Source organism: Corvus moneduloides, chromosome 11 (genome assembly GCF_009650955.1).
Source record: "Corvus moneduloides isolate bCorMon1 chromosome 11, bCorMon1.pri, whole genome shotgun sequence".
NCBI lineage: Eukaryota > Metazoa > Chordata > Aves > Passeriformes > Corvidae > Corvus > Corvus moneduloides.
In genome coordinates, this window is record NC_045486.1 from 20,064,051 (window position 1) to 20,079,171 (window position 15,121).

At 43.2% G+C, this 15,121-nt stretch overlaps 1 protein-coding gene across 1 annotated transcript; it reads right to left on the reverse strand.

Moving 5' to 3' along the window:
* Nucleotides 1-209: 209 nt before the first annotated feature.
* RAB43 (RAB43, member RAS oncogene family) lies at nucleotides 210-15,121 on the reverse strand. The gene is made up of 3 exons (XM_032120778.1): nucleotides 14,854-15,121; nucleotides 6,385-6,568; nucleotides 210-5,532 (listed from the first exon to the last, which is right to left on the reverse strand). The coding sequence occupies exons 1-3, from the start codon at nucleotides 15,061-15,063 to the stop codon at nucleotides 5,279-5,281; spliced, it is 648 nt and encodes a 215-aa protein (XP_031976669.1). The 5' UTR covers nucleotides 15,064-15,121; the 3' UTR covers nucleotides 210-5,278.

A 15,121-nucleotide genomic window follows, 5' to 3' on the forward strand; every position in this document is an offset into this window, starting at 1 on the left:
CATGCATTTCTGGAAGTGAGGGACAGTTGGAAGGGTAAGAGGAAGTTAGTTCAGCACCATTTGTTTAATTAAGAGTACATTAGGTCATATCTTGTGTAAAAGTTGACCATACATCACTGTAGGACAGGATACATAATTTCTTAAAACTTGATTTTGTTTCTGATCATATACCACCACAAGGTACATGCACAAAATAACAACAAAAGGTATTAATTGCCAAATGTTTAATTAAACCTTTTTAATGATACACAGTACAATGTATCCACTACTTTGCTAAAATTCACGACAAAAGCAGGTTTCATGTTTAAAAATACTTTTCATAATAAATTCATAAATAGATGAAGGTAAAGTATAAAAAATTACCGTAGTATGCAAGCTTGCTCCCTTGTCTCCTCAAATTCCAAACCATTTAGTCAGTATCGTGATAAGAAAGTTTAAAAGCAAAACAGTTACTGATGATTAGAAATGTACAGCCTGCATCTCTCGAAGAAACCTTGAAAAGCAACAGATTTGTCCTAGAAAATGCAGAACCATTTTAACACTGTTATCATCCAAACCCCTCAAGTAATTTTGGAATGCAGTGTGAATGAATTCAATATGAATTAGAGATTTGTACCTTCCCCCCAACAGGTGTGTGTGAGCCAGACTGGCTGGGATGCTCCCTGCTCTCTGGAGTTGTGGGGTTTTTACCTGTCAGATCTCAGCGAGTGAGGCACAGAAGAGGGAAAAGCTGGCTGACAGCACAGAGCATATCTGACTATCAGAAATCATCTCTCCTTACAGACTTATAAAATAGAAATCTTTAAAAACAGTTACAAAGAACTTCTGCTCAGTACATGCCTGCTTCTATTTCCTGTCTGGCAGGCAGGACAGGGGCTGCTGTCCCCCACTGGCTTGCCCTGTTTTGGGAATGGTTTGTGTGTCACACCATTCCAACACAACCCTATGGGGAATCCCTGATACTACACCACCAAACCCTATTAGCAAAGTTATTCTCCTCATCAGTATTATCACTCTCCCAAGAAAGCATTTATTTTGTCAAGTATCAAACTACTTTTCACACTTTATCTATTTTAGTATCATTTATAAAGGGAAAAATCTTACTTATGCACAGCATTGAAATAGGAAATGAACATGAAAAATGCAGAATAATCAGGATGCTCTGCCTTTCACATTAATGATTTTTTTTCCTCTGGTAACTATTTCCCTTCAGTGCAAAACCACTTCCATACAAGTTTTGTGCTTCATTTGCAATGGTACCGAGATGCTTTTGAAGACATTGGGAGGCATCTGTTTGCAGCTTTCATGTCTCTGAAAATCCAGCTCTCGGCTCACTTTTAAAAGTCTTCAAGTTTTCAAGACAAGTTTGCATGCCATGCCCAAAGGACAATCTGCCATATCCTGGTTTTCACATGAGATCCTCTAGGCACCCAAAACAAGCAATAGCTCCACTTGTGGTGAAGTTCTTGGAAATCTACCAGTATTAGCTAATAGGAAATCTGTCAGTGGTATTAGCTGGGCTTCATTTAGTTTTAGAATGTGTCATTAAAGAGACATTAGAAAAGCTTGCTTTCCGGTAAAGTGAGAGTAAGAAAATCATCAGGACTTCTCCTCTGTTCTTAGGACTTTTCTCAAAATTTTGTTTTGCAAAGCAAACGTCAGCAGGTTTCTGGGCTGACATTTATTTGGCTTTATATTTACATAATTACAGATATTTGTACAAGTTCCATCCGTGATGATGGACTGGATGAGAAACTGGAGATAAAACTAGCTTAAAGCAAAATCAATACAAAGGGTAACAAAGGCCAAGCTCCTGGGAACCACATTCTGCTGATGATTTCATTTCAGTATTTGCCTCTGCATTCCACTCCCAAGTGTCACAAGGCAGAGCTCAATGTCCCCTTCTGTGCTTTTGTAATATTTTTGCACACTTTGGCACTGCCAAAAATAAATGATAAATACTAATGCAAATACATGATCAGCCAAGGGGATCTGCTTAAAAGCAATTACTGCACCATGGCCTTGTTAATGTTCAACTGGCAGTGAACAGGTTTCTTGGCAAATGTTTATGCTGTGAACTCTGAACAAGCACTACTGAATTATTCACTCGATGTACATCAGTGCCCATTTGTACCCTGAGAGCTGAAAGTCAGGTTTTTACCCGTAAATCACAGGTTTATTGCTCCTCACTCTCTTCACCCAGGTATCCTTTTGGTTTCAATAGGATTAATGGAGTTAAACCAACAATCTTCCTAATGCCTGAATTCCACAGCTGTGTGTGAGTCACAGGTTTAATAAAGTCTTCAGCAGGGCAGTGAAAAGCTCCACATTTACTGTTTATTTCTGGTCAAGAAGCTCCCAGCCTAGTGAGGACTGTGTTACTGCCAGTGAACAAAGGCAGGGTTTGGTAATCAAAATAAACTTTAACTACTGACAGCCCAAGCACCATCACTCACATCTGCTGCTAACCTAAAAGATAAACCAGGTCTTCAGGCTATTGCTTTGTTCCCTTTTGTTCAGTCAGCAGGGCATGCAAACTTGTACTACACTTGTTACAACACAGAAGAGCCAAGAGTTAAAAGACAAAACTGATTTAAAGCCATAGTTCCAGTTTTCTGCAGCAAATGAAAACTAATTGGAATCGGTGCCTTCATTTAAAGTACAGCAAACAAATCACTGCTGCTGAATTGCACATTTTCTGACTGAAGCAGACTGACCTGCAGACAGAGCCTCACCCTTCAAGCCTAGTTTAAGAGGTACATCCAGGCAAATTGTAATGAAAAGTGTAGTGCCTGGTCTAATTCTACTTATTTACTAAACAAAACTCACAACTAAGCAAATGGATCAGTAACTCCTCAGTTCTCCATCTACTGTAAAAACACAATCATTCACTGGCTGCACTGGAAGCAGGATTTATGTTCATTTTGCTTCTTGTTCCAGTTTTAAGATGAGTTACTATGTAAACCATGGATTTCAGTCTGAGTAGTAGCAACACTGCTCTTAAACGCATGTGAATTCTTGTCAGCATTAAATAATTTGGCACTAATCCTGCAGGTAGAGGGAGGCTGAGCTCATCTGGGGGTCCCTGTTCAAGCAGAACCATGACCTCCACATGTAAACTGCCACGTGTCATGAGAGAAAGTCAAATGCTTGCAAATATTCTGTACCTTAAGGACCATCTCACCAGCAGGAAAAGCAGTCACCAGGACTGACTTTTAGCTTGGACTGTCTTCACAGTTTCTCCTGAGAGCAGAATATAGGGAATACGCCAACAGCTCTGAGGTTTGGACAACTCTCATTTTCAGTGTCTAGCTGGACATTTACTGCCTGTTATCTCTGGATGTAGGAGAGCTGGGAATATCCTGGAAAACTATCCAAAACCACTACCAAGTACTGCAGCTCAGCCTGCCCTTCTGTAGAAAACATTAGAATTGTGAAAACTGTACTAGTTGAAAAATTTAAGGCCTTTTCATTCTCACAACTATAAAATTTGAAAGCTAACCCCTTAGGTAGAAGCAGACAGGCTACAAAGCATACATTATTCCTCAGTTATCTACCTCACAGTTTAAAAAACAGAAAGAGCAGAGAATGGTTTAATATTTGCTACAGGAAGATGAATAGTATTAAAAAATTAGTATCCATTAGCCCTTTCCTAAATCTTCCTAATTTTTATGACACTGGATATGTTGGATGACTAAACTGGTGCAGCCCTAGTAGCAAAACAATTCAAGTCCTTTTTGATCTGGATTTTTCAAAGAGATGAGTGACTTCACTTTGAATGAGTGCTTTTTCAAAGTAAGCTCCTTCAAATTGTCAGGATTGCAGAAACCACTTGCCATCCCTGAACACATTTGCTTTATCTGCAGAGTTAGAGATATTGCTGCTCCTGCTCTCTTTGCAAATCCACTTCTGTAAGGTGCCTGAGAGTGTAAATGCAGAGGACTGCTGCCATCAGTACCTCAGCTGCATCTACAAGATACCCCACAGAGCTGCATCTGAAAGAACTGGATGGAGCTGGATTCTGAAATCTACTTTACTTAATGTAGACTTTTGATCAACTATGGAAGATTTTTCCTGCTGAATGTTTTCAAGAAATGAAAAGCAACAGATAACTTGTGATAGGGAGAGGGAAACATTTGGGTACAAAGCTGGGAGGGAATCACTCAAAAAGACACTTGTTTCTTACAACCAAGAAGTTGCAATGCAAGCAGTTCTCAGCTGTTCTGAGGTCTTCTTCCCCATTATATGCCCATGTAGTATTTAAGGAGGTGGTTTAAAAAACAAAACCAATAAAAAAATCAAATCCACTTATGCCCCTTATGCACTCTGGTAACATAACATCAAATGGATGGCCAGAATGAACCCTGTGTTTGACCATTAGGCACATGGCAAGAGATCTTGGCTACAGTCAGTTCAAGGTTTCTCCAGTTTGTTTCCAGTGGTGCAGGTCTTGACTTGTGGAATGAAATGATGAGACCTGAGGGCAAAATCTCAGTGATACTTCCACCTGGAAAAAGGAGTTATCACTGTGCAAACAATAGCAAATGAAATGCATCCACCCTCTCCTCAAGGCTGTTTTAAATCACTGCCCTGGTCTAATCCTGCCTGACAGCAAATCCCGTGGTAGTGCTCAGGCTGGTTTTGCTTTCTGCTAAAATACTAACTTCAAATGATAACAAAACCTGAGAGAAGCTCCCCCCACCTGGGCCTGTCCCAGTAGTAACTAGCAATCCACATGGCCTAGGACAGGTGACTGCTATTTGGTCCTGTAATCAAAACCTTGGCTATTACGGCCCTTGAAATAGCTTTACCAAAGACACTGTCACTTTCTGGTCACTAGTGGAGTGCTCAGGATTTGAAGAGACACTATCAAGATTGCCTGTTCCAAAAGTGACCTCCTCTGCCAGCAGTTCCATGCTAAAAATGCTTACAGACCTTTGGGTTTGCATCAGTCTCTTCCCCAACCAAATGTCTTCCCACCCCAAAATACCAAGTTCAAAGTCATTTCCTCCGTTCTTGTAACTCGTATGAAGGTTACAGAAAATAAAATGGTGGGGACAAACGTTGAGTAAGTTTCTCAGAGGGTTTGACTTTTAGGACTACCTCTCAAAAGCCCCTTTTTAAAAATAAGACACCAAAGCAAACAGGATTGTGTCTAACTTCTACAAAATTGCTGGTTTCACAGGAGGAGGAGGAGAATATGGCTACCATGCTACTCAGCATTAGGGTGAAGCACCGTCTAAATTCCAGTAAAGTTAGGGGTATCACCTAGCTCTTATCAGCAACCACACCCCCAGCCTTCTACAAGGGCTTTGCTGTCAAGCCTGATGCTGTCAGTGTTCTTCTCACTGAACATGGGCCCTCCATGCCTCATCATGAGCTCCGTAGCCATCTTCACAAAGGCCTCCTCCACGTTGCTGGAGTCCTTGGCAGAGGTCTCTATGGCACAGATGATATTGTCATAGTGTTCAGCCAGGCTCTGAGCTTCTTCCAGCTGAACCTCTCTAAGGTCACTTAGGTCAGACTTGTTCCCTGGAAGAAAAGGAAACAACAGAGCAATTCACAATGGCTGTTTATGCCACAGGAGGTGCTTGGCAGGAGGTTCTCGGGCTGCCCAAGGAAGCTGCAGAATTCCCATTCTGTACATTTTCAAAATGTGACTGAAAAGGCCCTGACCAACCTGACTCTGGCCTTGCTCCGAGCAGGAGGTTGGACTGGATAATCTCCCCAGCCCTTTCCAACCTGTATTTCTGTATTACCCATAAAGAACAGAAAAAGTAACTGAGGAGTGGTGGCTGTAGACCCTAACAGAAGAGAATGGGCTAGAAATTAAAGTTAAAACCATTCCATGAAAACAGCAGCTGTCTGCTGGTTCCCAGGGAAATCTACAGTGGTACTGCTGTTGTATTAGCAGCTCTACAGGCCCCAAGAGCCACATCTGAGTCCAAAACACTTGGGCTGGAAAGCAGAACTTCTAGCAAAGAAGTGACAGATCCTGATTGCCCCAAAGTCCTTCCACAATTCCTTGTCTGCTGTAGCATGTGTGTGTTCCAACTCACCAAAACACATCCGTTTGCTATGATGGAGCCTCCCTGGGCCCTGGAAACCTGAAGATCTTTATATTGAAATACTCCACAGCAGCTGTGCCTCAGGACTGGGAAATCCTGGGCATCCCACTTCTCCACTAAGGGAGATGCAAAGGACTTGAAGCTGTCTACTTCTTAACAGAAGCCAACCAAAGCAGAACATTCCTGCTTTGGTGAACCAGCGCTTTTGGTAAGGCTTCCAGTCAGGTCCATTGCAGACACCTGAACTTCAACCCAAACCCAATCCCAAACCCAAAGCTGTGGCCATACTAAACAAGCACTGCCATTTCTAACTCACCGATCAGTAACTGCACTATGTTGGAGCCAGCATACTTCCTGACATCCTCGATCCAGCGAGGGATGGACAGGAAGGAGCCTCTCTTGCTGATGTCGTAGGCCAGGATGGCCCCGTTGGCGCTGCGATAGTAACTCTGCGTGATGGTCCGGAACCTCTCCTGGCCAGCCGTGTCCCAGATCTGCAGCTGAAGGAAAACAGCACAGAGTGAGACCAGGAGCAGCTCTCCTCAACCAAGAGAGAGGGTGTGATCCAAGAGCCTTGATCCAAAGCTCCTGTATATGCAGTACACTCCAGCCCCGTGGTTATCTAGTCTTTTGTTCATGATCTAAGGATGAGACTATATCCTTGAGAACCTGGATATAAACATATATATTTATACACATATACATGTAATCTGTGCTGAGAACTTGGCTGCTGCAAGTTTGTATCTCACTGGTTTCCTGCCAGCGAGCTCCTTCTGTGGCAGATTTTGAGATCCTCCTGTGTGCCCAGCCCTCGCCCTTTGTCACCCTCTGCAGCAGAGCCAGTGGAACAAGATGCCAGCCTGCAGCCAAGGTCACCTGGTGTGTCACTGAAACTGCAGGTGGGTTTTCACTACCACATCACCTGTGGCACTGACGTGGCTTTGCCAGCTCTGCTCCAGGGGCAGGAACAAAGGGAGCAGGATGTGGCCACATAATCTGAGAGCACTGATTCTGTTTTAGAAGGAAATACGAGACAATTAAAAGAATACAGACAAAAGAGCATGTAAACAAAATGCCAGCAATCCCAGGTTTCAACAAAGTCAGTCAAGGATCTGGTAAGTCTAATCACCTGTCCTTTTCTGGGTGGTAAAATAGACATTACATCTGGGCAGGAAGAAGAAATGCTTGGCTCACATACTTTTGCCTAAATCCAGCAGCATAAGAATTCTGGGTTTGGTGTCAGAGTTTGAGTTCCCAGTACTAGATGTTCCAGAGGAAGAAACCCAATAACTCAGAGCGGACAAACACAATATCCTGCTCATAGGGAATTTCTTTGTAAATCCTCTTGCTTTATAGGTTGTCTAATGTCCTGGAACACTATGCCTTATATTCCAGGATCTTTTAATCTAAACTACCATCCATTGTTCTCATCCTCCATATAAATCTCTAATCCTTTTTGAATCTTTCAAAGCTCTTGGCTTCAATATAAAGTCACAATGAACCTATAGAATTTAATTTCATACATTTATACTCTGTTGCACTTTCACTTCTCTGTCGCCAAATGATAAATGAGAGACCAGTGCCTGTCTTTTTGTGCCATTCCTTATGTTCTGCACCTCCACTGAAACAGGACACAAGCAAATCCTTCTGGTGTTTTTAATCCTCCCATAGTATGGACCTTTTATTTATGGTTTCCTCTCTCTCTGAACCTCCTTATTTTAAAGTGTTGTCAACAGCTTAATACAATGTGCCAGTGGTATTTTGCACCAAACAATATAGAATCGTTTTCCCTGTTATTTCTTTTGCACATTAGTGTTTTGTTTGTATCTTCTGACTCCGCTGCATTTTTGAGCAGCAAATTTCACTTTGGGAAAGGCTGTGCTGATAAGATCTCATTTCCTGTGCTAAGCAAGCATTTAGATCCCAGATGATATACACACAGCTTAAAAGGAATCAATCCAATGAAAAAGTACTTCTCAGTTCTGGTAAGAGTTTTCTCAGAGAAGGGGAAAGGACTGTAATGGACTCAGAAAACCACAAAGCAATGATTATTAATGGAACAGATAATGGTTCAGAGCAGTCAACAGCAATTACCAGAGGCAAGGAAATTCGGGGCAGGTTTATGGATGATCTCTGTACTTGAGTCTCCCACTAGACCTTTGTGTTTGTTACGTAGTTTTAAATCTCAATGCTTGATTAGGTCAAGTGCAAGAAAAGGCTAATGATGATTAGTCAGCTCTTAGGAAGGGCCTGAGGGATTCTGTGCATACAGACAAATAAGAAACGTTTTAATTAAAAAATAAAACTGTTTTCACTTACACTTTTCAAGTGGTGTAAATAAAAGTGCAGAGTGACTGAGCAAGCCTGTCCTGGGCCATGTGCTCTGTGGTGGATTTTGAGACCCCCTGTACCAATACATTCCAGAGAATCACAGAATCCTTGAGGTTAGGACAGATTTTGGGAGGTGGCAAAGCCAACTGGCTGCTCAGAGTGGGCTCAGAACCTACTACTTCCAGAAAGAATTGCTCCATGGTTTTCCCAGGGACAAAAATGTGTCTGACCAGCCTGCAGCTCCCTGGATTTGTTGTGCTCTCTGAAGATGAGTACAACATTTGCCTTTCTTGGGTCCTTCCTAATTTCTACAGCCTCTCAGTACTGACAGAACAACCTCAAAATGTCATCAGCAGGATCTCAGAGCACTCCCCGACATGTTTTACTCAAACACTTGTGTCTGTGTTCGCAGCACTGAATGTACAACGTGGCTGAAGCCCTCAGTGTCCTGCTGGGAACAGCACAGGGCACAGGTCAGACCTTCTCAGGAGCTCAAGCAGGACTCTTCCTCCCAGCACACATCCTCCAGGTAAGCACTGCAAGCTCGTGTTCCCCTTCTTATCCCTCCTCCTGTGCAAGGACTCCGAGTCATTCAGCTTTTCACACCATCTCCAGTTTGTGGTGCTTTGCTTCCATTACTGAGGCTCCAGTACGCGTTAGACCCTAAACACTTTTTTTGCAGACATGTGCACCAGCATGTACACACATTTGTCACTGCTCCATCACTTCTGGGGGCAGCAGGAGCCAGGGGAGTGCCCCCTGTTTCAGGCAAAGTCAGTTAATGCTGCCATGGGTTAATGACTTGAGGAAGCCAAGCTATAGCAATTCTGTCAGCAAGGACAAAGCAAGCAAATCCTGCACCAGATTACTTAACGTAAAGCAAGTTGTATTTCTAAAGGAAAAATACACCTGGTTTGCTTGACAGCATCTTTGGAAAATTCTAAGAAAAATATTTCCATATAACATGAATCAGTCTGACACATGGTTAAAAATATAATTGAAGAAATTACAAAAATATCACTTCTGATCCTAAGTAAATACTATTTCCTCCAGCCTGTGTACAGAGATAAATTTCACAGAATTCTACTGAAAAAGAACCATGACAACTATGTAAAAATACCAGTCACAACTATAACTTTAACCAACTATTGCATAGTAAAAGTTTTATATAGTATTTCTGTTAAACTATATTTACAAGCATATAAGCCTTGACAAGAAATAACAATTGAAAACTCTTTGGAAAAAAAACGTAGTCTTAGTATTTCTCCTTCCAAAGTCCCTCAGTGTAAGTTAAAAGTTAAATACCAAAAGGACTGTACTAGCCATGGGCTACTAAAAAAGATAAGCTCATGTATTCTTTTGTACAAGTGTAACATGTATGTTGTAAATGACACAAAGTTCTTAATTATTTATTTCCTTGATTTGAGTGCTTCAGCTTTGTAAATCACATGATGGTAGTAGCCACGTCTGTCACTCAGTAACCTTTTAAAGCAGTTCCTGGTTTTCTAATTACTTTGGCACCTCCTTCGGAGTAAGAAAGAGAGAGAGAAGTCAGGATTGCTGGAGAATTGTGCTGAATTCATTTGAGATCATTCATTAAAAACACCTATGAAATCAGAGGTTGGTGGCAGGCCTGCAGGGGGACCACTGCTAGGAACAAGAGGCCAGGATAAAGAACAGGGAATAAACACTCATTGCTCAGGAGAAATATGACAGAACAGCCAAAGGGAACAAAGGCAAGGAGCCACCTCTCTTGAGCTAATTGTTTCACTACTGAATACCCATTTCCTTACAAAAGCTGGTTATTTTGATCTGCTCTTAGCTTTGAATTTTTTGGACAGCCACGCTCTTCGTGGTGGCACATAAAGGGCAGTGAGAGACACCAGAAAAAAAACTGAAACAAGGAGTGTTTCAACAGGATGTAAGGAGGAAAACAGAAGGTGGTAAAATTCATGGAGGTTCTCTGGAAGATCATTCTGGGATGTCTGCTCAGAAGCAGATTTTGAACTACAGAAATAGACAAAATGTTGAAGATGGTGAGTGACAGGTTGGCCAAAGAGCACCGTCAGTGACCATTATCAAATGTGGCTTCTTCTTGCATTGATAAACACATTGTTTATCAAAGGTTAATGCTTAACAGATGGCCACAAGACACATTAAATAATTTCTCCCTCCCTTCCTTCCTACATAATTTATTAAGTACTTTCCTGCTTCTCCTAAAGTATCACAGGAGTTCGGGTGTACTTTCGCTTGTGGAGCAGCATAAATAACGACTAAGTGCATCCTACAGCTGGCACCTTCCTTTACAAAAATGGAAATGCCACTTTTGCAGCAATATAACAACCTCCATAAGATTTCCCAGTAGTGAAATCCTGGACCTAAAGACTATGCTAAATGAATCTTGACCAACTGTGTCTGAATCCTGTCATCTCAAAGGGCAAACAATAATATACACTTCTGTAGGCTGGCAAATCACACCACTTGCTCCTAAAAACATTTATTGAAACGGTCTTGCAACTTAATCCACGCAGTTTTTGCCAAAAGCAACATCTCTGTGGCAGGGTATTTCAACTTCAAGTGATAATTCATACACAGACCAGTAGGGATAAACTGCTCCGTTCAAATGTTTCCCTACACCACTTTCAGAGAATGAGGAATCCCTCTTTGATGGGAATGCAGTATTCCCGTTTGCTCCAGGTTATGAGTGTCAAAGGAGTTGACAGAGAGCTACACTTTCCTCTGGATATCAAAGAATATTGCTTCCAATAGCTCTGCTTGTATTTGTGTAGCAGTGTTACTAAACCCCCAGTCAGGAGACAAGAGAGTTAACAAGTCACAGCTTTGTATTACTTGCAATTTGGCCAGATCATGACACATTATATTTTGGGCCATTCTGAAAGGAATACAGTTTGCAGCCATGAGGCCTGAATCAAAGCCAATAATCTTGATAACATATGGGCTGAAAAAGCTTGTAAACGAAGAAGTGCAACAGCACAGAAAGAAGTATTTGTTATAAAAGGAACGTGTTTTCAACTGTTCTTCTGCTACTTTCTGAACATTATACTGAGAGAGAAAAACTAAGACATAGAGGAAAAAATACTTTATGTAAAACACTACAAAATGACAGCATAAAGTAGACATTAAAGACAATTAATCAGCTCACAGGAGGCAATTCATCGAAAGAAAAAGACTTTTGTTACTACTAACCATGATTTATGGACGTGGACTTAGGAATGTCCTTGCCTATCATTATGTAAAATCTTGGTTCCAGGACTTTATAAATATCTTTTCTTACAGTGACATAACAGTTATAAAACATCTTTGTTCTGTTTGCCAGTTTTTTTTCTATCACTCAAAGAACAAGTTATTATTTTATCAATAGGACTTTAATCACTATGCATTAAGTGATTAACACCACTTTTAAACACTTTTGAGTGATTAACAAGACCAACTTCTGGGCACTGCAGTCTGTACTCCAGGATTTAGCCAGCTAAGAAGGATGTCTTTTAGAGGAAGCAGTATGCCACAACTTCAACCAGCTAAACAGCGTATGCTAGAACATTTCTTTAAATGTACACAGACTGCAGACATTTCACAAAGCTGATGGGGAAATTCTGGATATATGCTGGCCAGAACTGGCCTTTGTGATGAAAATCAAGGTGGTCACCAGAGGTACTTTGAGGTTCCACTGGACCCCAGGGTGTGAGATCTGCCAAAGCCCTGCCTGGCTCCATGGCAGCAGCAGTTCAGCTCCAACATCTCCAACAGCCCATGGCCCTTGCATATCCCCCTGGACAATGCATCCCACTGCAGCTGGAGGTCTTGAGCAGAAGTCTGGATGGCACAGCCAAGAGTACACACTCTTCCTCCCTGGAAGTGGTAAATCTCTGCAAGTCAGGGTGAGCACACTCTGGGGAACCTTTCGAACCAGCAAACTGCTTTATTTCTGAAGAGAAAGCTTCAGTTGTCAGGACTGTCCAGAACAGCTCCTTTCTCCAGCACTAATATCTCTGTAAGTTTAGTCATCTTCAGTAGCTGATGAAGCAGCAGTGTATGGAATACCACGTGAGATGCCTGGAAGAATACAGCTTCAAGGTGCAAGGAAAACCACAAGTTTCATAAATAATTTAAGAAAAAAAAGTTATTTGCAGAACCTTAACCGTCAGAATTCCAACATGCATCTTTTCCCTTATCCAAAAACACACATCAAAAGAAAGTGAGACCTAAAATCCTTGGGCTCCAAATGTTTCAGCAGCATTATGTAACTGGAACGGGAACGTCTGAAGTCTGAAGCAGAAAGGGGCACTAACACATTTAACCTTAAACTGTTTGTTTCAATCTCAAAATAAGTGGTGTTGGGTTGCAGCACTACCCTCAGCCAGACTAAAAATGAAGCTTAGGCCACTGGGGATGTGGAACAAGTAGTGTCCAAGAGCTCCTTGGTTCTTTTTTTGGTAGACACTTTGTTTTGAAGAAACTTCTGAAGATGAGCTTCTAAAACGTTATAAAAACAGGAATTTTCTCATTTCTGCACCACTTGCTAAATAGAAAACAGTAGTGTCTTGAGTAGCATAAACCCCTAATGAAATCAAAGCAGCAGACAATTACCTGGCCTGCTTTTGTAAGGCAAGTAGTGCACGTAGTGTGTGTAAGGGAGCTCAAAAAAGTGTAAGAAAATGCTTCCTTATTTCCTGTTTCCAGTAGCAGGCTGAGCAAACCTAACCCAGATTAGATGGACTGCTCTGAAATCTCAATCCAACTGGAAAAGTCTGATTTAGACTTCACACACCCCCTGCACCTTAACAGACCAAACAAAAAAAACCCTCCAAGCAAAAGTTTTCATATTCAAGCTGTGTCCCTGCCTCAGCAGCTGACAAAAGTATCTGTAAGGTAAATCAGCAACAATGTTGGATTAATTTCCCTAAAGTAATGCTCAAAATACTCTTCTTCAGCATGTGCATTCCTAATTTTCTTCTAAGTGGAAGTACAGAACAACCCAAAGAAAAAGAAAGCTTCAAGACCTTGCATTTTCTTACTTGTTCTTCATGAAGTACTGAGAAATAACACACAGGTTTTGTTACAGACTGCCTCCTGATCCAGGGATATTCGGGTGTGAGTACTGGCAATATGAAAAAGCACACCTAGGAAGTTGGGCTGATTTCCTGGGGTACTCCTCCCCTGCTCCTCAAGTCCCTGGCTGAGACCCCTGGCACCAGGAACAGACACGTTTGTCACTTTCTATGTGCGCGGCATTTAAATGGAGGCGGGTTTCGACCTTAAAGGAGAACCCCCACTCCTCACTTGCCAGAAAGTGTGGAAGAGGCACTGACAGCTCAAACAGAAAACCCGAGTTTCCTTTTCAGCTCCTCAGCCCCAGCCAGACGCGATAGGAGAAGGTGTGATACTACCAAGAAAATAAACACTGTTGCTAGGTGTGGAACTGCTCATCCCTCTCTTTTCCTAAGAAATGTGAGCCTTCATTTCTTCCATTTTCTGCAACTTTCTCACCTTAATATTATGCCCACCAAAGTTCATTCTTAAGAAAAAAAACAACAGAGGACTTTGACACCTACTTTGGTAAACACAGGCCAAAACTTAACTGCAATTGCTGTATTTGTGTGTCACCAAGAGCTTTACAATTCCGTCATCTTTCTCCAGGCAGTGACTGGATTAAGTGCTCTTTAGTCTCACTGTGGGTAAGGATAGTTGTACGACCCTGTCCTGGAGGGGCTGGTGATGGGATTTATCCCCGCAGCCCCTTATAAACCGCATGTTTAAATGCTTTAAACATTTTCTCCCCACAGTTTACTTGCACTTCTGTGCTCAGAGGGTGAGCACAGTTGTAGGGAATCTGTGCCACTACGAATCTGAGCAAACATCCACTGGGTACATGTCCTAGACTCTTTCTAACCCCGACAGTCAGCTGATTCCCTCCAGCATAAGAAAAGCAGATGTCAAATTTAGAGTTCATTGGTTCTATAAAGAAGAACTGTAAAAACAGCACTTCCTGTGACACCCTGTAAACAGTGTCTTAAGATAATAACATGCCTAATTTAAGAACCTTCTCTCAATCTGCCAGTTCCACATCCCTTTCTGGAAACGCGACAGCCCAGCTGAGCTTTCTTCTGGCTTGTAAACAGACCACGGCCAGAAGCCTGAGGAAAGAGGGGTGCTGCTGCTGCTGCAGCGCAAGGCAGGCTCAGCGTGTCCCCGGGCGCGTTTGCAGCGGGCTTTTGGCGGATCCGGCTACGCAGCCGCTCCCGCCGCAGCCAGCCCGGCGATGGATGCGCTCGGTCCCTCCCGGCCCGTTCGGGGAGCGGCTCCGGGCAGCCGGGTCTCCGCCCGGAGCACCCCGGGGCACCGCGCCGGCCGCCGGCCCTCGCTGCGAGCGCGGCTCGGAGCGCCGGGGCCGGGCCGGAGCGAGCCCCGCCGGGCCCGGGGCCGCGCCGCTCACCTTCACCCGCTTGCCCTGGATCTCCAGGCTCTTCATGGTGAAGTCCACGCCGATGGTGCTGCCCTGGCGCTCGGCGAAGGCCCCGGTCTTGAAGCGCTGCACCAGGCAGGTCTTGCCCACGCTGGCGTCCCCGATCAGCACCAGCTTGAAGAGGAAGTCGTAGCTCTCCTCGGGGTCGGGGCCGGCGCCCAGCGCGGCCACTCCGGGCATGGCGGGGTGTGCTCCGGCCTCCGCCCGCGGCCGAGGGCAGCCGGCTCTGCGCAGCGCC